Consider the following 23,939-nt stretch of genomic DNA (forward strand, 5'->3'; position numbering starts at 1 on the left):
GCTGTTATCTGAAGCTGAGTTGTGATTGGTTGTTACCCGAGACCTGAGTAACTGTGATGTTATTTTCACTAAACAGCAAGTGGCAAAATGGCCGCCGTCTGATTTGGTAAAAACTGCTGGATTTGGCTGCTTAACTCATATTCCACTAACGCAATATTAACCAGAATTCTGTATTATCAACAAAATGAAGTCATGCATTGTTGGTGTTATTCTGTTCCTGTATTCCATCAGTAGTAGTCATGAAACGCAGTAAACAACAGACAGACAGAAACAGCTTCTATAACTCACACTACACAACCATGGCAGTGACAACAGGGGCAAACTTACATAGATCAGCTTTTTACAGACAGGTGTCCGAGCTTAATGTTGAATATTATGCAACAGATATAAATAAGACATCCATACAAAAATAGGCTCTTACAAAATATACTCTATGAACCAATATTTAGCAAAAGTGGAAAATGTGCCCGTGTTCTTGAAGCTCTGATCTAAAAAAAAGAAAAAAAAGAAGGGGGATTCTCGGGACTAGCAGCAAACAGAGGGAAGACACAAGTGGGTCACAAGTTAATATGACCAGGTGGACTCAAATCCAGTGTGTTAACAATTTCTGTTCCCTTAATAAACTAAGCCCTCCCAACATTGAGTTATTTGTGACCCATAAAATCAGTAGTTCTTATCCAATAAATTAATATTAATTATCTCCATTCTATAAAACACAGTATGTTAAATATTCCACATGGCTGAGTTATCCCATGTGTGAAAGACAGCAGTGTGCACAGCTCAGCCATCACGTGCGCCGTATTCCATTTCGGAGTCTTTGTCGCAAGTCTTTGTGCTTCACTTGCGCACAACGTGTGCACGCAATGTGCAGTTTTTCCCTTGACAGTGTCTGGCCCAACAAACCCAATGTCCCACAGCGTCAGTGGCACTTCCCGCACATTCACTACCACGCGCACGTTTAGCACCGTCCAATAAATATTCTCATTTGCACGTGTACACCTCTGTCCTCTCACTGCACGTGTTGCACTTCACGTAGCAGCACCACAAGAACTTGCAGTTGCACTGCCACACTCTGGAGTACTGGTGCGTGTTGTAGCCGCGGCCGCAGCACATCAAGTCGCAACCGCTGATGTGCTGCATCATAGTCTTGTTGCACACCCGCCCTTGTGTCCCCAGGCTGCCCGTCACCGTGTCCGCCTCGCAGTAGTTAGGTGACTTGTCAATGTACACCAAGTCTGTATCCATGGGCTTCCGGTAAGAATATGGCTTCTTGATCTTCAAGAATTTGGGGCGCTTGTTGCGGCTGGCTTTGACCGGTTCCACGTGCACTGCGTGGGCATATTTCTCTTTGAGAATGTAGCCAAGCTCGCGGAACTTGGGAAGTGTAGTCCAGCAGGTTTTGGTGGTGCAGGAGCCCGACACTCCGTGGCACTTGCATTCCAGTCGCATGTTCTTCTCCAGGATCTAGAAAGACAAAAAAATGCTTAGCAACCATGACAATACCCCCATAAAGCGCCCGCTTAGCAGCCAAAAAACCCCACCAAAATGACAGATTGTCGATAATACACAGCAACTCGTGTTCGGTGTTAAATATCCACTGTTCGATCAAAAATGCACTAACACTGTTAGGATAAAAAGTTACACTATCAGAGTAAATTTCCTTGAGTGTTGGGGTGGATGTTGGGTTTAACTTAAATTGACCACACCCTCATTTCCAGTGAAGGAGAAACTTTCCGATTTTGCAGCTCGCTGTCGACATTTCAATAACGATACGTACTGAACCCCCACTTTCTCCTGATGCTATGTCATCAGCAGTCAAGATGTGTAGTGTTGTGATGGCCTTGTTAGTAGGGATGTCCCGATCTGATGCTGACTCGATTGGAATCGGACGTTGTCTTCCGATCAGGACTCTGAATAAATATATGAGGTTATTTGTTTATAATTTTTTATCAAATCTGGAGTTGTGCGGTGGCACAGAGTGAGACTTCATTTTTCCACACAGCTTAGCGTGAGGCATGGCACCTCTTTGCTCTAGTGACACTATTTGCATAATGACATAGAGCGGTGGGACTAAACAAGTAAATGGCGCCGAGGTATTTGGAAGTAGATGGTAATAAGTTATTCCGGCTGCGGACGTGTTTTGTTTCGTCCTTGCGGATCCAGCTGAGGCGCCCAGCCTAGCTTAGCCTAGCCTAGTGCGAATCCGGAGGGTGCGACGTACTTCGCAGGGTCGCCAAATCCCAACCGGACTGATTGTGCGAGTGCAGACCAGTCAGGATATGGTAAGATTAAAAACATTTTGTTTGCTTGCTCTTCAAATGCAGCCTTTTGTTTGTTGTGAAGTTGGCTTGTTTCGCGCTTTAAAACGGCTACAGGAGGTTGTCAAACATAAGGCTCTTGTGAAAAATTTAAAAAGGGGGTTTTCAATGTTTTACTTAGTTTAACCACTGCTCCACTCACCAGTTAAAAGGTGTTGGGGTAGTTTTGGTAAAAATAAAAATACATTTTTTTTTAAGTGTTTTCTTGCTGAGGTATCGGATCGGAATTCGGAATCGGCCAATCTCAAAATGAGTTGACTCGGACTTGGGTCCAAAAAAGTGTGATCAAGAAATCCCTATTTGTTAGTAAAGTGTAGTATGAGTTGAATTTTTAACACTGACACTAGTGCAATACACTTATAAGTGTTTACCAGTGTCGATTTTTAACACTATGCAGTGTTGGAGTAACACTGGTTAAGTGTCAGATTTACACTCATTAATCTAACACTGATTTTGCTGTGTATGCAAATCCGTGACAACATGACAAGCGAGCAGCCTGCAGTTGGGGATTAAATGGAAGCCCATCACATTGCTGCGTTATAGCGTACACACAGAAGCCAAAATAAAGTATCAGATGTCAGCCCCTGTGTGTGTAGTCACCACACAACACACAAATGTCAAGAGTGAGCATTGGAGGCGTAGAGTGACTGGGATTACTGCTAAAGCCCGGCCTGATGACAATGAGGAGCGCTATTGGCTGAAAGAGGAATTTTGTTAACAAGCTGAAATGTGAGTGAGTTTCCTCGTGTAATGTCGGGAGTTTTGTATTTGATATGGCAAGTGCTCGCTAGCATTAAAACTCCAATTACTTCATAAAGTTGCTGGCTTCGGCGGCCCTAATCCATCAGTTGTTGTGTGACCAACACTTGTGACAGCCTTTGTCTGGATGATTGGACCAGGGGAGCTCCTGCTCAGCATCACTGTGTTTGATTAGCATAAATAAAGGAGGGGGGCTTGCTATCAAAACAGAGAGCCCCTTTATTAGCAAAAAGAACAAAAACCGCTGCTCAACGTTTCCTGGAAGACAAATTTGCTGTCCAGAAAAGCCAATTTGGATTCACGGCTCTGACGCGCACATAGAAAATGATCCGCTTGGCGCGATTGTGTGCCAGCTCTTTCAGGCGGCGAGGCGATGGACGTGTCGCTTGTGGGAATCAGGCTTTTCTGGCACAGGGAAAGGAAGAGGGGATATGAGTTAACTTGGCCCAAGCTGCTTTTTATTCCTCACCAGGTCCTCTTTGGCTGTTTGGCACGTCACTCCACTTGGTCTTTAACCTCTTAGACCGAATGGAGTCTCATTGTCACCCTGCGCCGGCCTGCTGAAAAGAGCAGGAGAAGGCTACGTTTGTCCTCTTTGTATCCTGTGGCACAATTGTTGTCTGTCTCGGCGCTCTTTTTGCTGCAAATTCTGTTTGCTTCTTGCAGAAAATGTAAGTGTATCATTATTTTAGTCATGTCTCCGAACGGCGCTGAATCAAATTACTGCCAATATTTGAAAGTGAATTGAAAGAGGCCATTGAATAGCACTCATCGCTGCTGTCCTGCAGTGCACAAACAAGCACAAAGCTTCTGATTTATCATCGTAGAGGGACATTAGAAATGAAGGTAATTGTATAATGCCCAACTGGTGAAGCAAACAACGGACAGGGATAATGTCTTTTTGAACAGTGCCCATGTGTCTTCTGTGCAGTCATCTGGGTTGAAATCAATCCGTCCCACTTTGACAGTTCTTCCCCCTGAAAGCCACCTTCATTCCACTGCTTGTTTGAGCCGGGCAGATCCTTGGCAGACCTCACCTCCGCCACTATTTGACCGAGGTTTCCAGGTCACTGCGATTATCAGCGCGCACAAAAAAAAGAGCGACCACTCTGGAGATGTGTGCAGCTTACCTTGCGTCCCACCTCATTATTATGGAGGTTCATGAGCGTCCTTGCGTTCTGCTTGACCTCCCGGGCATCAATAAAGACTTTGGAAAAGCCCAGGCCGTAGCTGATGTCCGCAGAGCAGCCTCCCCACTTCCATCCTTGGTCCCTGCTGTAGAAACCCTGCTTCTCTTTGTCACAGCTGCAGTCACTCAGGTTGCCCTGCGTGCAGGCGGCGGTGATGGCGTGGGCCACGCCGGCTGCGATGATGGCGTATGTGAAGGCCGCTTCTTTGCTCCCTTAAAAAGCACAGAAGAAAATGCATCAGAGTGAGGAATTGTGTTCCTTTCGTTTTGATTTTGCTCCTGGTCGCCCCCTAGTTATATATTGTTATGTATATTACATATAATGTCTCAGCATTAAAACAGCATGACCAAACTCAGAAAACAGGTGAGCCATGATTAGTTGTTACTTGACCCCGGCGGCACATAAACATTTTTATCGTAAAGAAAATGTTGTCCTTTTAATGCATTATAGTCTTGGACAATATGTTTTAAATGTCCAATCAACTTTGATCTGAAGGAAATGGAAGGGACACAAAAAGGTCAGAAATGAAAAATTCAAGCCAATGAATGTACAAGATCAACTAAATTAGGTTTTGTTTAGTTGATTTGTACTTGTTTGTGTTGTATTTTATTATTTTAACCACTGAATTCAATCCAGATGAACATAACAATACAACATAAATTTCCATCATGTGCGCATCAATATTTGTACCACTGATATACGGACCACTAAGGCTACTACACAGTAAATTCTGTAGAGTAAATTTGACTCTTAGAGTGGGGCCAAATAGATTCCGTTTTAGAGTCGAAGAATGTACTCACAACCTTCAGCTTGGGAAACAGCTGATATCGCTCACGTCAGCTAGAATCTTGGTAACTCCAAGACCAAAAATGATTGTTTTCGTCTCCTCTTGGATGTAAGCAAACAGTGGGAGGGGCATAGCTCAGGTGGCAGTGTGGCAGTCTCCCAAGCTGAAGGTCGTGAGTTTATTTCTCAACCCTTGAGTGACTTTTACTTTTTGCTTTTTCAGTTCTTTATTTTACTCTCTTCCAAGTGTAAATATTACTCTAAAACTGAGTCTTTTTGGTCCCACTCTAAAGAGAGTCAAATTTACTCCAAATAGCGTCAGATTTGCGCTACATGTCAGATTTACGCACTGTGTACTCCAATTATTCTAACATCACAATCTCTTCAATGTCAAACTACCATACGTATGTTGTTAGTTTTAAAGGAGTGATAAGAGATTATCAATTAACAGTATGTGGGTTGACATCATCGTCTCAGTGACATATTACTGAAGGGCTACAGTGTTTTGAAATCTGACCTGGAAACTGTCCTACCCGTGAACCAAAATGGCAGCTGGCAGTTTGGTCAACAAAGCAGCATGAATACGAGGGCTGTCAGGAAGGGAACAGCTATTGATCCATTCAGAAATGACACATTCTGTGCAAACTCATAAGACGCGAGCATCTCCATCCTGGCGTTATCTCCACCAAGTCTAGTGAACAAATCATTTACACACGCGGAAATATTGACAATTAACTAAAGGTTAATCTGGCAGGTTGCGACGAACAGTTTTGGGGTGAAATATGAAATGGTGCAAAGAGAAGGGACCTTATTTTTTATTCTAAATGCTTCAATGGGAAATTAAAAATATGAGCTTGAATGTCTGAAATGCTAACTGGAAGCAGAAGATTATATCCGTCAATATTTGTACAAACAAGCTCCTTTTGTCGCTGTTTGTCCTCCTTCCACCGAGCTCGCCACATACAGCTGGCATGTCTTGGCTTTGTGCCACCTTTTTATCTTTGAAAAAAAAGATAGAAAGGGGGTGAAAAAAAACTCATATCGAGTCATAAATTATGTTGACATTTTTACAGACTAAATGGGCCCCGGGCCAAAAAACAAGGTGTGTCGGTGCACTCAGTCACATCTGAGTGCAGTGCTATTCCTTTTCTCTGCAATTCTTGTGCCTTCGTCCTCTTAAAGACACAGTAGGAGCATTTATAAGATTGTACTGAGGGATGTAAGATATTTAGAAGGCTGAACTGAAATTTTGTAGTGAAAATGTCCCTTTTCTTTCTCCATAAGCTTCCCTCAATAAGGTTATTCTTCAGCCTTTAGGGGCCAATCATGGCAAAGCGATGCACCTCTCAGTATCCACACTCCTTAAGAGAACAATTGCAAGCCACACAGCCCAGCTCAGCTTTGCACCAACAATGGCATCCATTGGAAACCACTTGGCTTCTAGGCTAATCTGATCGGTGAAACAAATCTATTTGATATGCCTGTCCAAGCCGAGGACGCGGTGCCGGCTTTCATGCCAACACCGACACTCTTGATGGGCCAAAACAACTCATTCATAAAAGGACAGCTTGTCAAACGCCAGCGACAGCATGACCGGGATTAGTTTTTTCTTTCCACCAGTAGCGGGCAAGATGGCGGTAAAAATTTATTTGGCATTTTTGTGAACTGAGTATTTTTCCCCCCTGAAATATTTCTTATGTTACATTTCTATAGTGACACCAATAACTGTGGAGATCTCTAGCGATAATAAATGAGTCATCTGGTTTTGCTGTCTGTCTCAAATAAAACAAAAAAACAGTAATTATCCAATCTGTGTTGGACAATGGACAATTTCATCGGAGTGAACTACTTTTTCCCCAATATGGTACTTTCCTCACTGTAACTTATACCCGTGGTAACATCTACGTCCCTTACAGTGGGAGCTGCAGCACCCATCAGCAGACGGGATAAAGACCACTGAAACGGTGTCTCAAGAGACTCGGCCTGGGATGAAAAGAAAGGCTGCAACTATTCACAAGAGCTTTGTTACAGTGTTGGCTCCAGATACACGCTAGCTAAAAAGCCTGGAGTGCAGCTGACACTTCCAAAAAAAAACTTTACTATCTAAGCAAGCATAAATTGAATTAACATAATAAATAAATACAAATAAATCCATCCATAAATTCAATTCTAAATTTTGGTTGCACAGATGAAGTGCACTAGCTACTCATTGCATTTGGATGCTGTTTGCTTCAATTGGCTACAGCCTATACAATTCTTCACTTTCATTGAGCAATGTTATAACCAGAATTTGTTTGTTTATACAGCTCAATGCGGTGCTGCACTGCGCATGCACACACACACACACAAACACACACACACACACGTGGAAAAGAAACAACTTTACGCAAGGCGCGCACAATTGCGCACCGAGGAAACGGATTCTATTTTCTTATTGTTAACAAACATGAACAGATAGCAACATACCCACTTTCAACTCTTTTCCGAAGACGGTCCTCTCGCCCAGGGCCGAGCAGTTCCAGCGGCCGTTTTTGAACTGGAACTGACACTCGTTGATGCCCATTTGCGCGCCCTCTCCGATGACGATAATGGCATCGGGGCGACTCTGGCAGATAATCCGCTGTCTCGGGGCCAAACCGGGGATTTTGTTACAGATTATGCTCGCTCCAAGGGCCACCACTGACGAAAAGCCCCTGTGGAGGAAAAAAAGAAAAAGAAAAAGGTGTACTCAGATGTTTCACCTTGAAGGGGCAGGTGCAATTCAACTTCCAAACTTTTCCCTAATTAATTACCATAACCAGAACAAATTCACAAAACTCATGCATAAGATATTATTGAAACCAACATTACTATAGTTTGAAAAACTACGACTTTTGCTGCTAAACAATTTTAACACGTGAAAGGAATGCCATTATTGGCTACTTCTTCAATATCGTGCAAAACAAATGGTAAAAGGATCCCGATTGCAGTTAATTGCAAATCAGTTGCACAAAGTAAGATTTTCAACACGTAATAACACTCGGGTATTAACCAACAGCGTGACGCATATTTAAAAAAACAAAAACAAAACAAGCGCAGCTCACCCAATTTTCAGGTAAACAATTCCCAGACAAAGTAAAACTCTTAAAATCCAGCGTCGAGTTCTCCGACTCATTGCGGCCTCACTGTCATGCAATGAGTGCTGGAGCTGAGGTTGAACTCGATTCGCTTAGTCTCCGTTCGATCACAGCACAGGTAACTCCACAGGGAAGTCCACAAGCGGGTAAAACATTGAAGAAGAAAACACTTAAATTGCCAAGTCGAGCCAAAATCCCTTTAGGTGGCCCCCTTGTCGCCCGGGCCTGTTGTCATTGCGATGATGATGTCAACACAGGTAAGCCTCAGGTGGGGAACAAGTGCGATGGTGTAGTTCTCACAGTTCTTGTGCTACCAGCAGGTCTCTTCTTTATATCTCGCTCATCTTCGTGGGCGTGGCTGCGGGAGACTTGCATGGGGCCCCACGGAAGAATCCTCTCTCTCTCTCTCTCTCTCTCTCTCTCTCTCTCTCTCTCTCTCTCTCTCTCTCTCTCTCTCTCTCTCTCTCTCTCTCTCAAAACAGGACGCTCAGGTGTTGGATTCATGTTCAGGGGCCTGATAATAACACATTTGAAATTTGAATGTTGTTGCATGATGAGGGGAAAACACTGTGATGACTAACGTTTAATTAACAGTAGGTTAGTTGGCTCAAGTGTTCATCAAAAGAGGCAGCTGCTTCTAGAGCACAGGTGTCAAACTCAAGGCCCGGGGGGCCAGATCCAAATAATTTTATGTGGCCTGCCCAAGCAAATTATCGGTTTATGTAAAATTGCAAATTGTCTGCACTTTTAAAAACGTTGCGATATTGCAAGCATGTTTTGTTCCCAATTCCGCTTTTATAATAAATGTCATGAAATTAAAGAAACAGGCCTGGCTTCTTGGTCCTGGTCTCTTATTTAAAAAATAGTTATTCGTCAATGTACTGAACAGGATAAGTGGTATGGCATTTGTAATACGAGGCAATCATACATTGATTTGGGTTCACAGTCAGAAAGACCATCTGAAGGAAACCCTAACTACGATGTGGCTCATGACAAAAATGAGTATGACAGCCCTGCTCTAGAGGTTCTTCCTTAAAAGTATACAGTATTATTGTATTATTGTATGCCTGTAACATTATGTGTGTGCTATGTACAGTTGGAACATTAACACGGCGCTCTAATAAAAGCAAAGAAAATTATGGTTCAATTAAAATGTACAGTAATGCACATAAAAGTTAAATAGCAATTCTATTTAAATACAGTACAGTAGATTAAATGCCAATATATTGTACTTAATAGCTGAACTGTCCTTAACAAAAGTTGAACCCAGTGTAAAATTATGCACAGTTTAAATGTTTAATTCAGTGACTTTTTTCTCCCTTCTGATCCCGCAGGGGTCACCAACTTTTTTTTAAATGAGAGCTATACTTGGGGACTGATTATTGCAAAGGGCAACCGGAGTCATACACACTTCTGAAATAACAAATATGCTGCAATTACCAGACACTGACCTAGTTAATTATTTCTCACAACAATTATCAACAATAAATACGCAACACTTAATTTCTATAAATCCCTGTAAGTATTAACAGATGATCACTTTGCTGGTGATCTATTTGTATTTCCTCTTTGCGAATCGTGAGGTCTTTGTGGGCTATATGGTGCCCGCGGTCTCCATGTTGGTGACCCTTGGACCATGGAGGGAGCCTGCCTATGCCACAATTGGTACATGTACCAAACAAACTTGGCAAGTCACCAGTCTAGAGCAGTGATTCCTAACCAGGATGCCTTGGCGCACTAGTGTACCATGAGAGATCATCGGGTGTCATAGGAAATTACCCATCCATCCATCAATTCACCCACCCAATCCATCCATTATCTGAACCTGAAATGAAAAAATGACAATAACTTGTGTTTGGGATTGTGCCAACAGATATTCCCCAGAAGGTTTAGATACAACAAATAATAAACTCACTAAAAAAACTAAAACTTTTTTTTAATTCATAAAAATAAAACTTGTATTTGTATATTTAGATTTTTGTTCTGTTCAAAGCAATTCAATACTCTGGGTTAAATGTTGAGGGTTCGAATGCTGGCTTCGGCCTTCCTGTGTGGCATTTACATGTTCCCCCATTGTGTTTCTGTGGCTTTTCATCGGGTAAATCCGTTTTCCTCTCACATACCAAAAAAATGAAGGCCCAAAATGGTTTACAGGTGCGGATGTGAGTTTGGATGATTGACTGGCAACCCATTCAAGATGCTGCAGCTCACCCGTGGCCCTATTGTGGTATATAAATGCCACCAAGAATTTTGGGCTGCATTGGGAAAAAAAACCCATTGCTTTGGGCCCCACTACTTCAATGCTGCAAAGGGAAAATGGCACAGCATTTTATAGCATATATCAGTCACGAGCCTTTAGAGTCGTCATCATTTTTCTCCACCTAACACCGGCCCTCCTTCCTGGGAATTAGGCGGCCTTCCGAAAACAGAAACCAGGTTCATGAAAAAGGAAAGATGTATCCTTTATACGACACATAAAATGAATAACAAACACATTAACAACCAACAAGGCTGGTAGAAGGGGGGTCCATTAGGAAGCCGTCCGAATTTAGACATGTACTTTTAGCCAGGGGAGTAGCTAGCAATTTCTCATTTGGGGTGGCCATGGTGACACAACACCTCAGCAAAGGGTGGCCGTGCGTGCATGTGTGAGTCATTCTCTATCATAGGCAGTGAAATTAAATTCACACATATCCAGAATAATGCTCATCGCACTCATAAGCAGGAACAAGTCTAAGTAAACGGCAACATTTTACTGAGCTTAATTTAGTAGATTTTCTTTTTTTTACACTGCTAGGCTTTTGTGTAGTATCTCATAGTTTACTTCTATCTCGGCATTGATTTGCTAGCTAACAGCCAATCAGAGTGAGTGAGTGATTACTGACACATTCATTGAAATGTCAAGCAGGACCAGTTATGTATGAGCCCATGTCAGCAGTATTTCGGGGCCTCCTTACAGCATTAATTTTCCCAAACAGAATTAGCAGGGCACCATCATTTGTGCCAACAAGCCTAATCACACAGAACACATAATACTGTACACCAGTACCACCAGTGGCCCACCGTGTAGAGCAGGGAAATGAAGATAGAGAGATAACGTCAGTATCTAAGTCAGATAAGGACAGACAAACATTTGTCAAGTCGGGCTTATTCATACACAACGATTTCCCAATTGCATCACGGCTGAGAAAAAGTAACAAGCTCTTTTTTTCACCACAGCACCTCACGAGGAATGAAGATCTTCATAATGTTGTATTTATGGTCAAATGTTTGGTTACAGAACATCATAATTTGATGATGATAACAAATCTTCACAATTTTGGTCGGTATGAAGATGTTTGCAAAACACTACTACTCCAACTCGCTAAGGAGGTGTGTACAAGACTGAGCCGGTGGGTGGCAGAGCAACTATGTCATATTCGTGACGTAGTAAATCACTTCTGGTCGAATTAGAAGACAGCAAAATTGTGTTTATACCAGTGTTTAACCTGTAGATGACGCCAAACAGACGCGTTTTGCCCCAAATTCAAGCTTTCATCAATATTATTATTATTTATTTTTTTTTAATGACAGAGAAACCATTTACTCCTTTATTCCTCTATATGTATGCTTCAACAGTGTGATATTCAGGTCGCTTGCTAATCGGATATATTTCCGTTTTAGACCACACCAAAGAGTTTGTGGCTGGGCTGACCTCCGTGTTGACCACACCCATAAGGACTGTTTTGAACATGCTTAACATTCAAGCTTGTTGGCTTGGCTGCTTTCCAAACAGAATCAGGGGAAATCACTCCTAACACACCGCACACCACAGGATAATCACTCAGGATCTTCTTTGTTAAAATTGTCTCAATGGTCGATATGTACATAGTTAAATAGTCTCATACACTTCTCTTTTCAAATGTTCTTCTCAGTTTTACTTGCAAATTCTGTTGTTGTTGTTCGACACTTTGTCTTTATTGTACTTTGAGCATTCAGCAATTAAAGCACTACCTTTTATTATTTATTTATTTATTTTAAAAGACTTCCCCCTAACACACACGCTAACTACTGTACCATTGGTTATTGAGTGGGATTTTTATTTTTTGGGGCTTTGAGATGAATCCCACCTAGTTTGTTTATTCACTTTCTCAAACCCACAAAAGCAGCAGTTAAACATTGCATCTATCAAAAATAACCAGATTTTCCCCAAACCTGCTCAGACTATTTCACCATTTCTAATCTCATGAAGAAAACTCACATTTGGTATGTTTAATCTGGTTCATCTTTTATTTGCAAGTGTATTTATAATTGTGTCCACGGTATGTCTCCTTTGTATGGCCTTCCCTTTGTATCCCTTTATGATGGCGACACCTAGTGGCGGGATATCTATCATGCAGGCTGCGCGCCACCTCCCTGAACTAATTTCTTCCTGTTTTTCCTTCACATGAAAAAGTAGATCGTCAATATGGACCCTCAACACTTGATAGGCGACTGTCTCATTCATATATTTACATTTTTAAACGAGGAAGATCTGATAAGGGCCTCGATCGTGTGTACGGTAAGGAGTGTCCAATATGCGGAAGTAGCTTTGACGACCAAAACACTCAAGTCAATTGTGTTTTCCAGGACTGGCACAATGCTGCCGAGACCCCGTGGTTATGGAGGTAAGTTTCTGTGTGGGTAAATATATTTGTAGTGACCACAGAAGCGTTAAACGTTTCCTCTTACCAGGAGGATGTGCTTGCAGCGATGGGGCTTTTGTAGCCAGGCAGTGTTGGGGAGCCCCCACGTCAAACACTCATGGAAGAGATACTTCGTGCGACGATCCCATTTGGAGACGAAGATGAAGGAAGGTCGAACTGGGGGCTACACTTGCAAAAGTCTCCGTGGCCACACAGGTCTGTGAAGTCTAAAGCCGGTTTATTTTGGAGGTGGTAAAATGATACTCAGACTCTGCCGAAGTAGAAGTGCAGGAAAAAAAAGTATATCCGGTAAAAGTAGAAGTTGTCGGCATCATGGGGGAGCCACCTTGACAACCTACACAACTCCAGTTTGTCTTCCATTAGGGCAAATAGTGGGCTTGGTCTACCTGCAGGGGAGCTCTCCTGTGGGTCCTGACCTCTGGGACACCCCGACCACAATCTGCAGTGCTTCTACTGATGGTACAGTCCGGGCATGGAACATCCAGAATGTCAGTGGACAATCTCCAGAACTCATCACATAAATATCACTAATAATGACATGCGTAGTATTTATTTTCCGCTTGGCAGATTGAAATAGACATATTGCACTTATTTACTTACTCGAGGATGTCAGATTGAGGGGAATGTTCTACAGTGTTGTTTCAGGAGGCTGTCTCTTACTAAACGGCTCCTTGTGTGGCCCAGTTTCCTTTTGTAGTTTGTAATTGGTATTAAAACATGATACACTGGTCCTACACGCCTAGTCCTTATGGACAAAGTAGGCTTATGACGGAGTTCTGTTCCTCCAACAGCTTCACAATCTGAAATTGTAAGTCAGGACATGCTGCCGACTATCTATTTTAATTTAAAAAAATAAATAAAAACACTTCTAGGTGATAAATATAAAGCAGCAAATGAAAAACTATTAATTGCAGCAATAAATGAACATGTCTTCCCTTCCCCATAACCCTGTAATGTTGCATGTATGCTCTTGCTCTATAATACCAGGCCTTATTTCAAGGTATCTGTACTTGCGACGGCCACCTTCTTGTGGCTGTTTTATGATCAGGAATTAAAAATTAGAATAGAAAATTGCCATTAAATGTATGCAATTTTACGGAAAATTATTCGGATATGTAGGCTTTTCTTTTACTCTTTCACTGCCATTGACGGCTTTAGACGTCAAAAATTTATTTGAACTATTAGTTTAACGTTTTTTCCACTTTTGTTAAAAGTATGAAAACCTAGAAAAAAGTTTTTAATGTACATTTAGAACAGATAACAGTTAACTATTGAAGTCATGCGATTAATTACAATTAAAACTAAACTAATACATTGTAATTAATCGCATGACTTCAATAGTTAACTCACGATTAATCACAAATTTAGATCTGGTCTAAAAGTACTTTTTTCCCCCTATGTTTTCAGACTCTTGTTAACAAAAGTGGAAAAAAAATGTTAAACTAATAGAAATAGTTACAATGAATTTTTGACGTCTATAGCCGTCAATGGCAGTGAATGAGTTAAAATGATTTGTTATTGTTTTTTGGCAGGGAAATTTTATGTATCAAAAGTGCTAGTGGAATCTGTATCATTGGCTACTACTTGTGCTGGTATTGGTCTGAAAGAAAAACAAATGGTATGGAACATCCCTATCCTCTCAGGGTCAACTCCTGTGGTGCACTGTGAAGCAGAGCCCTTTAACGAGCATCGTAAATGACGAGCAGCGCGAGTTTGTCATCACAGCAGACTCTGCCGGCCAGATTAAAGTCTGGCAAAGTCAGACTGGCCAGGAGGTGGCGTCCCATTCTGCAGCATCCACACAATGTACATTGCTACAGTATCATAAGGACAATGATTGGTTTTTATCTGTAAGTAGCCTCCTTTTTTTTTTGGCATGTTTGAACACTCCAATTGTAATTTACACACTAATAGTTAGTGTATCTCTGCTCATGTTTTTTATAAAGGTTGGAACAAGTCAGGGGTCACTGTGCACACTAGCTGGAACAGCTTTGACTGAAAAATCCAGAATAATGGTATGTGACAGCTTTAATGTCAACATACTCCTGGTTTCACCTGACAAGAACTGGATCACAGCTGGCTCCAAGGATAACGTAGATTTAAGTCTAAAGGTATGTCTTGTTTTGTTGGAAAGTGACTTAATTGTGTTTGAGAAATTACTGTGAGGAAATACTAATAATGATTTTTTTCATTTCTGGGTCACTGGCAGGTGATTTATGCCGATAGTTTGACCTCGCCATGTGAGGACGAAGACCCACTGTGCCAGTTAGTGCCGGTCACTGGGTGCCAGGCTGCCGTCTTTATCCCCACGCATTCTGCCAGACTGGCCATGGTCCACTGCAAGCAGCGCACTAACAACAAAGCACTCACTGTCTTCGATGTCAGCATTAAAAAGTCAAAGTACAAGTCCCAGATCCAAGGTGAGAAAGGACAAATTGGGTAAAACAAGTACCTGCATTAGGGGTCACGCATTAGGGGTCACATTCGGTGTGTGTCATACATGAAGATTAGGGGCATTTCTTAACTCATTCACTGCCATTGACGGCTATAGACGACAAAAATTCGTTTGAACTAGTTCTATTAGTTTAACATGTTTTTCCACTTTTGTTAACAAGAGTATGACAACCTATAATTGTTTTATTGTACATTTAGAACATATATAAAATGTGTGATTAATTGTGAGTTCACTATTGAAGTCATGCGATTAATGACAATTAAAAATTGTAATCGCCTGACACGATTTAAAAAAAGAATTAGGGGCGTCATGCGATTAAAATTTCTAATTGTAATTAATCACATGACTTCACTAGTTAATTCACGATGAATCACAAATTTTACATGCTCTAAATGTACAATAAAAAAAATTCTAGGTTTTCATACTCTTGTTTACAAAAGTGGAAACGTTAAAACTAATGGAAATAGTTCAAATGAATTTTTGACGTCTAAAGCCGTCAATGGCAGTAAATTAGTTAATAGCAATTATTCAGTAAAATTATCTTTGATAAGAATATGTTTAAATTTAAGTATGTCTAGAAATAGAGAAAATAAAATAAAAAATAAGAAAAGCTTTTCCTTTTAGTCCAACAGGTCGAGTCCTTTCCCTTGACACTGAATCGCACGTCCTCCAACATTCTTCTTGAGGCGAAGGACAGCAACTCCATTGTGATGGCAGCTGATCACCATCTCTGGGTGTATTCTCTGAAAGGCGCCTTGCTCGCAAGCTTTAACGAGCACACGATGCCAATTACTTCTATATGTGTGGTAAAAAAAAATAATATTTTTTTTTTCAATAACTAAAGCTTTTATTTGCACTATTGCACTAAATACAGATTTTAGAATATCCATTGTCCAGTATTGAGCTAACTTCAAACTGAAGGAAATGTTGGCAATGACAATCATGATCAAAAAGTTTGAATGAAAACAATAACGGAAGGTCGCAATATAGTGAGTTTGAATTAACTCATTCACTGCCATTGACGGCTATAGACGTCAAAAAATCATTTGAACTATTTCTAGTTTAATATTTTTCCCACTTATGTTAACAAAAGTATAAAAACCTAGATTTTTTTTGTATTAGAACAGATATCAAATTTGTGATTTATCGTGAGTTAACTAGTGAAGTCATGCGATTAATTACGTTTAAAAATTGTAATCTCCAGACGCCCCTAATTTTCTGTTGTAAATGAACAAAAAAAAAAATCTAGGTTTCCATACTCTTGTTAACAAAAATGGAAAAAAAATGTTAAACAAATAAAAATAGTTTAAAATGATTTTTTGACATCTATAGCTGTCAATGGCAGTGAATGAGTTCAATACTGTATTTAAAATGGTCACTGATGATGTGTCATCGTACAGGACAGCTTTCGTGTGGTGACAGCATCTCGGGACCTTTCCTTGCGTGTGCTGACCTGGAAGCATGACAGGGAACTCGGGTTGACCTTGGAGAGCCGATACCACTTATTGGGAGGTTCTCACACTATGTCCAGGTGCGTTCCGACATTTCGATACCCATGTGCCATGAAAAATTTGCCAGATTTGTTTGCTTTGTTTCCTGTGCTTGTAGAGGGTTCAGCCTCGTCTCCTGTGACTACTCCAGCATTGTTGGTTCGGTTGAAGGGAAGGATGGCAAAGATGTTTTAAAAGCTTATACCTTCACCTCCTGACTGCACCAACAAGACTTTTGAACAGACTCCGAAAAAAGAGGAATATTTGTTCATCATTCACTGTAAATTATGCATGGTTTTATTATGACATATTTTCGTTATTTACAAAAGGATAACATTGTTACCCTAAAGGCATTGATATACTCTAATGTGCACTACAACAAACCTGTGCAGGTATATTGATACACGACTAGTTGTGGAGCTGAATGTGATCAGTCTTAAGGCATAATATTGCATAAAAAAACAAAACTGTTCTTCATTGAGTTCCCTCAGTTTGGAGCTGAAGGAATGCTAGGACAGTACATTATCACTATTTGCACTCATCTCACAACATCACATAAGAATGAAAGAATAAATATGTTCATCATAAGGCACAAAGTGTCCCGTCCATATGTAATATATTATCTACACTGAAGATAAAGGAGACTTTGACTGTTCTTCTGCTTTGGTGGCAACACATCTCATGTCCTCAAGGGCACACCGCAGGGCTCCAGTCATGGACTCGTACACTTGGCTTCCATTGTTGGAATTGCTTTCCATCTGTTAGAAGGTGAACCTCATATGACATTGTTGACAAAGAATTGAGACGATATTGTGGAAAGGACAGATATTCTTACCCAGGTAAAAGCCTTGATAGTACGATTTAAAAATGCATGTTGGACCTCTTCTGGTACTGTCAGTAACTGAGCCATACAGTCCAGTATGCACATTAATGTTTCTTTGGGTGCCTGTGTACACGTGGGGCAAATACCGTATGAGTGGCTGATAATAACCAAATGCGAGCAGATTCCCCGCCCCCCCAATTGTGGTTGAATAGCAAGATTTTTACCTGGCCAAGTGTGTTGAGGACAGTTTGAGCATCCGTGTTTTCAGGCTTCAGGGCCATGGCATCCTGGAGACAGATGACCGGCTCCTTCAGCTGCTCCAACCACGCCCACATCAGACCCGTGAGGATGAAGGGATCTCGCTCCATGCACAGCCTTTCCCATGCGCCGCCTTGATTCAGCTCAGCCTGCAAGCACACATATTGATGCGCACGTGTTGCGTAATGCTAATTTGTTTCAGTGCTCAGATGAGCAGTGGGCATTCCTGACAATGCCATTGAGGATTGAGTATGTTAGGGGTCAGCATCCTTTCCTGTAAGAAGAGCCATTTTAGGGCAAATAACACGAGAATCTGTCTGGCGCTGCAAAACCTTTGAACATTGCTATGAACGAAACAGCATGGACATATTATGGTCTTTTTTTTTTTTCCTCTTCCTTTTCATGGCTATTTTTTTCTACCTGTTTAGCTATAATTTTTCTGACATGGCAATTTTGTGGACATTTTATAGTAATTTTTGGAATTCCTTTTGTTTTTGGACATTTTAAAGTTTTTGTTTTCTGACTTTAAAAATACACTTTTTGGGCAATTGTGTGCGCATTATGATAATTTGGGGGATTTCTTCTTTTCTTTTTGCATCTTAATCTTATAGTTACTTTTTGAATGCTTTTTCTGCCTATGTTAATTTTCTGCCTTTCACCTTTTGCTTTTGGACATTTTATGGTTACTTTATGAACATTTTCTCTTATGCCTTTAAAAAATTAAAAAATGTCTGACTTTTTGGGTAGTTTTGTGTACATTACATGGTAATTTCTGCTCTTTTTGGACATTTTAGTTTTTAAAGTCTTTTTTTTCTGACTTCTTAAAAATAATTTTCCTGACTTTTCTTGTTTCTTATTTTTACAATTTTGTGTACATTATGATAATTTTCGGAATTTCTAATTTTGTTTTTTGACATTTTATAGTTAGTTTTTGAATGCCTATGGTAATTTTCTTTTTTTTTAGTGGACATTTTACAGTAACTTTTTGAAAGTTTTATTTTCTGCCTTATTTTGTGTGCAAGTTTTTGTACATTACATGGCAATTTTCTGCTCTTTTTGGACATTTTATGGTCACTTTTTAGGTGTTTTAAAAAAAACTTGTTCATCTACCTTAATCTTTTGTCTCTTTCTGACAATTTACAAATTTGGGCTATGACATAAAAATAAATATATCAATCATTATTCATTTTTAATCTAAATCCTTAAATTCAGTTGAATCATATTTTATCAAACAAATGTAAAAAAATATGTTTTAAAAAATGATACTAATTTTTTTTTAGCGATTCACAGGGAGCCACACAAGAGGGACTAAAGAGCCACATGTGGCTCCAGGGCTGCAGGTTGCAGACCCCCGGATTATAGGATGCAAAACCAGCTAATGCATGCCATTGTTGTATATAAATCTTATCAAAGTAGACTGGTTGGGTCACTCACCTGCCATGTCAACACTTTGCGCTTGTGCTCTTCCGCCCCATCCCGAAAAAGGTCCACAGCTAGAGCCTGTGCCACCAGCAGCCTCCTGGCCTCCAGTGACAACTCAGACTGCAGGGTGATGTACGGAACCTCCGACTGTTCCTCATCTCGACGCTGAGACGTCCTCCCGTTTTCTGCCAACTCTTCCCTCTGCTCAGCCTTCAATCTGGAGAGCATGCTCCCTTTTTGGAGTGGACCATCGTGTCCGACGGACTCACTGCGTTGGATGGGTGCCTGCTTTACTTTCTTCAACAAAATGGACCCATCCCTTTTGTCATTTTTGACTTGCCAGAGTGATCCTGTGGAGCTTTGGGAGATGTCAGATGTGTTACTATTCCAACTCTTCCAATGGGTTGCAGGTTGACCGGATTCAGATGGGGAAACGGGCCGGGCCACATTACCCTGCGAGAGAGAGCCCAAGGGTTGCGTAAGGAGGTTGAGCTGCGATCCCAGACGTCTTAGATCGGACTCACTGTAACTAAGACTCTTGCGATGGTAGAAGATGGGTGGTTCATGAAAATGTCTTGGTATGGTGAGGGAACCAGGCAAGCGGGGCTCCTTTGTGCAAAGTTGAGGTCCGAGTTTTTCAATGATGCTCAGGGTCATCTCAATATCATGGATGTCCGGCGCCTCCAAAATGTCCTCCTCGATCACTTGTCGATTCTCCGCAATATCCAACAGCAGCCGGGACACAAGTTGGACAATCTTTGGCAGGTATCTCAGTTCTTTACGCTCAAGGCCATGTAGGATGTGTCTCTGGCGATTGAGGTACTGGGTCAAGTTGACAGGTTGTGATCGGGGCTCAGTGCAAGAAAACACACTCCGTAGAGGGACGAGGAACTGGACAAACTCACGGACGCAGCTCAGCTGACTGCGCGTTTGGATGGAACCAGGGCGTTTTGCCCTAACATACAAGATCGCTTGATTGGCTGTCATCCTGGTGGCGTAGGCCAAAAAACATGCCATTAACACACCTAAGAAATGGAGACAAACTTTGTTGTGACCTTGCGCCATGGTGAAAGGTCAGATACTTTAGTGAACACGTCAGGTGCAGATCTTACCTGTTCTGCCAAGACCCGCATGACAGTGCACAGCTATCTTCCCCTCCTGCAGTGCAAAGGCCATAACTTTCACAATGTCCAGAACCGAAGTAAGGTTGGCCACTCCATAGTCACTCCAACCAAAGTTGTAGAAATAAACTGAAATCATATGCGGTGACATTTGAGTGGCATTATAGACTCACCAAAATTAATTAAGCACCTACTGTTATTTTCCATAAAGGCCTCTGGATGGTAGGAGAAACCGCTCTCTGGCTCTAGAGGGTTTCCACAGCTTGCATGCTCACCGGGTATCTGGAGATTGATCACCGTTTTAATGCTATTCCTTCAAATGAACACAAGACTCCGGGTCAGCAAGAAGTGTGAGCTCATACTGCCTGCTGAGAGACCTTGGAACAAATTTGTAAATACCTTCGGAATTGCTCAATAATGTTATACTTTTCAATGACTTCAGTCGAGGGTCTGGACGTCGCAAGAAGATGATCAGTCACCCTAAAAGAATATGCAGACATTAAATACCATGACAACCAAACAAAGCCATTTTGCTTACTAAGATGGAAGGTAGACGTATACCATGATGAGTAGAGGCCTTTAATCGCCTGTTGGTCATCACGCCAGAAATTCGGGCTGTCATACTTGCAGTTTTGACCTCCACAGCCGATAGAACATTGCATATGTGCTGGGATGACATAGCGAATCGCCTCTCCAATGATAGTGTAATTCGCCCTGGGAGCTCGAACTACAAAGGATTCACAACAGAGAAGAAGGCACTACAGTAGTTAATTATTAGTACTCGTTAAACTATACATCATTTCCAGAAATAGAGCAGAAGAGTTTAATCTCAAACACCTGAATGATTAAGCTCATAAGCAGCAAATGCTCACTCAGTGGTGTCTAATCTTTGGCATTACACGCCTATTAGTAAAAATAGCTATCCCTATGGCACATTATAATTAATACATTACAATTTAGCCTTTAGTGAAAATACAATTGCCCCGTAGTAAATACAACAACTTACTGAATTCCATCAGAGCCCCCCCATGGGACCTTTCATGGAGCGCCATATGAACCTCCCGTTAGGGTGATGTCCAAAGTCATAGCAGAGCCTGAACACACAAATCTACAAGTTTGAGCCAAAATGAAATTACAGGATCCATGCAACATATTTAACGGTTGTTTGTGCATAAAATCAGTTTTCAAGACAATTACATTCAACATGAATCCATAAACAATTAAATAGGAATGGGGGGGAAATATTTACCTGTAAGTGACTCTCAGGTGAGTACCATCTCAGGGCTCAAATGCCCCACAGCTGCCACAATTTGTGACATCAACCTCCCCAGCTCTGACGTTATCGCTCTCTCTTTGGATCCGTGGAAAGTCAATCCTTTGGCCTCGCTTGATTTGATTCGCCTCAGATTATCTCTGTGTGTCAAGGCGGGGCCGTCCACTCGGATATTGTGGTCTCTCACAACCTCTACCTCGTCAGGATGGCAAGTCCAGCGCAGAAATAAGGGAAATTAAAAACAGGTTGGGAAAGTAGGAAACATGCATGCTGTGGAAAGACACAGGTTGCTCAGGTTCTTCCTCTTATTCTGAGACTAGAGTGGGATAGAGTTGGGCTATTCCTGTCTCCCCTGGGATTAGCCTACTAATCTTATTACTGTACCAGTATAAAATAAAGCACCCACTACTCAACAAAAATCATACTGTCTATGATGACATCAGCTTTTTCTTCTACTGCAATGTTTGGTTCTGCAGTTGTCTTATAATAATATATTATAATATAATATAATATAATATATTATTTTGTGAAATTAATAATGGTACATCGTTTATAAAAATAGAGCCAAATTATATGTCCAGAATATGTCCATGTTATGCGTTTGTTATGGAAGGGGTTGGGAAACTTCTGCTACCAATATACAGTGATGTTCTACAAATTAGTGGCACGTTAGTGACACGCCCAGAAGATAGGATCTGATTTGTTTACCCAACGTCTTACAAAAGCTGGTTATGTTTAGTTTAGCCCAAAGAGATCGGTTTATGATGTTTACCATTTGGGTTCCCCCCCCCCCCCCCCCCAAAGCCTTTAAGCTCGATGCAAAGTAAAAGCTGCCCGCCATCTCATTTAGACCATAATCTACAAAGGTTTGCTGCACATCATAAATTACATACTCCATATTAACATCAGGCCACAAAAGGAAACTTACTCTTTAACATGATGGCATACATCACATTAGATAGGCAAATGCTAGCATTTCTCTAACCTGCATTATAGCCAAGAAAGCGTGAAATACTTAAGTTCTAATGAATGAATTAGTAAACAGACCTTTTTGAAACGGTCCGGGAGATGGAGCTCAAAGATCTATATCTATCACCATCTATACTACCTACCTAGACACAGTACGCGCTGAATCGTACGTCAACCTCACCGCCATATTGCATGTGGCAATGTGGAGCGAACGAAGATAAATGCTAAATCCCATTTCTTGATTTGCAAACTCCTCAGTCCCCTGTCCTCGGTCCTCGCTGATCGGTTTGCATGTTAGATCCTCCATTCAAAGATCCCATCAAGGGATCGACGAAAACAACAGGAGTCAGGAGCGCAAAGAGAGTAGCGTTTCGAGGAGTAATCAGACGTTCGCTCCTCGATGTTGTCATTTGATGGAGACGTCGATTAAAGATGACGTCACGCCTCTTGAAAAAAAAAAAACCACTCGTCTCCATAGCTGAACCATAACGCAGCGCAGCACAAGTCCACTCTATGGGGGTTTACATTTAAAGTCAAGTATGAGTCATCGTTACTCTTCACATCTATGCATATGTAGCGCCAATCGTGTATGGCCTATATTAGCCTTTCACCACTCCGCAGCTCATATTTGTGGGGGACTCGTAAATACTGTATGTACACATGTGCAGACACTTTTGGGGGCAAATGCTCAAGCCCAATGTGTAGACACTTTTGGGGGCAAATGCTCAAGCCCAAAAAAAGCACTTATCACAAAATTATTCATAAAATTAAGAAAGAAAAACATATATATATATATATATATATATATATATATATATATATTAAACTGTTAGTATATTTAGTTAAACACAAATCTAATCAAACACAGTTACTCAAATGATCAAATTAAATAAATAAATATATGACATTAAAAAAATCATAAAAACGTAAAGAGCTCCATCACTTGGTTAATAATAATAATAATAATAATAATAATAATAAATCTGACATCTGACCTTACTCTGTTCTGTCTTGATCAATGGCAAGCAGGAGAAGATCAGAGGGCCCTAAGAAACCAGGACCTTATTTTAAATGCGAATAATGGCAGCTAAAAAACGTTTTTTCCATTTATTAAGCCTTTTTGTATGTTGATTTGAATGAGCATTATATTTAGCCTTCTACATATGTTCGTTTGTAATGTTAATTACTCAGTTGTAAACCTAAACAGTTCAAATATGCTTGAATGAAAATATCTCCTTGACACACAGGACATAGTTTAGGACAGTCTGCTGTAT

At 41.0% G+C, this 23,939-nt stretch overlaps 3 protein-coding genes across 4 annotated transcripts; 1 reads left to right on the top strand and 2 right to left on the bottom strand.

Moving 5' to 3' along the window:
• On the bottom strand, positions 1-13,167 carry LOC147178439 (protein Wnt-7a). Of its 2 annotated transcripts, none has more exons than XM_086067416.1 (4): positions 12,880-13,167; positions 7,520-7,746; positions 4,208-4,479; positions 1-1,464 (listed from the first exon to the last, which is right to left on the bottom strand). In XM_086067416.1, the coding sequence occupies exons 2-4, from the start codon at positions 7,614-7,616 to the stop codon at positions 982-984; spliced, it is 852 nt and encodes a 283-aa protein (XP_085923542.1). In that variant the 5' UTR covers positions 7,617-7,746; positions 12,880-13,167; the 3' UTR covers positions 1-981. The 2 variants fall into 2 exon arrangements, with proteins under 2 accessions (XP_085923542.1, XP_085923541.1); XM_086067415.1 differs by lacking the exon at positions 12,880-13,167 and adding an exon at positions 8,137-8,473 and having other exon boundaries at positions 4-1,464.
• On the top strand, positions 12,551-19,062 carry fbxw12 (F-box and WD repeat domain containing 12). Its single transcript, XM_086067414.1, has 10 exons — positions 12,551-12,709; positions 12,778-12,815; positions 12,883-13,049; positions 13,218-13,342; positions 14,498-14,704; positions 14,801-14,965; positions 15,064-15,274; positions 15,934-16,115; positions 16,710-16,840; positions 16,918-19,062. Exons 1-10 carry the CDS (start codon positions 12,617-12,619, stop codon positions 17,015-17,017), a joined length of 1,419 nt encoding a protein of 472 aa, XP_085923540.1. The 5' UTR covers positions 12,551-12,616; the 3' UTR covers positions 17,018-19,062.
• On the bottom strand, positions 17,075-23,336 carry ptpdc1b (protein tyrosine phosphatase domain containing 1b). The gene is made up of 11 exons (XM_086067413.1): positions 22,744-23,336; positions 21,673-21,888; positions 21,430-21,517; positions 20,985-21,150; positions 20,823-20,903; positions 20,618-20,736; positions 20,415-20,552; positions 19,315-20,327; positions 17,847-18,029; positions 17,635-17,745; positions 17,075-17,557 (listed from the first exon to the last, which is right to left on the bottom strand). Exons 3-11 carry the CDS (start codon positions 21,473-21,475, stop codon positions 17,423-17,425), a joined length of 1,992 nt encoding a protein of 663 aa, XP_085923539.1. The 5' UTR covers positions 21,476-21,517; positions 21,673-21,888; positions 22,744-23,336; the 3' UTR covers positions 17,075-17,422.
• Positions 23,337-23,939: the final 603 nt, after the last annotated feature.

The sequence above is a fragment of the Leptonotus elevatus genome, chromosome 2, assembly GCF_054856555.1.
Source record: "Leptonotus elevatus isolate MCC_2025b chromosome 2, RoL_Lele_1.0, whole genome shotgun sequence".
Lineage (NCBI taxonomy): Eukaryota > Metazoa > Chordata > Actinopteri > Syngnathiformes > Syngnathidae > Leptonotus > Leptonotus elevatus.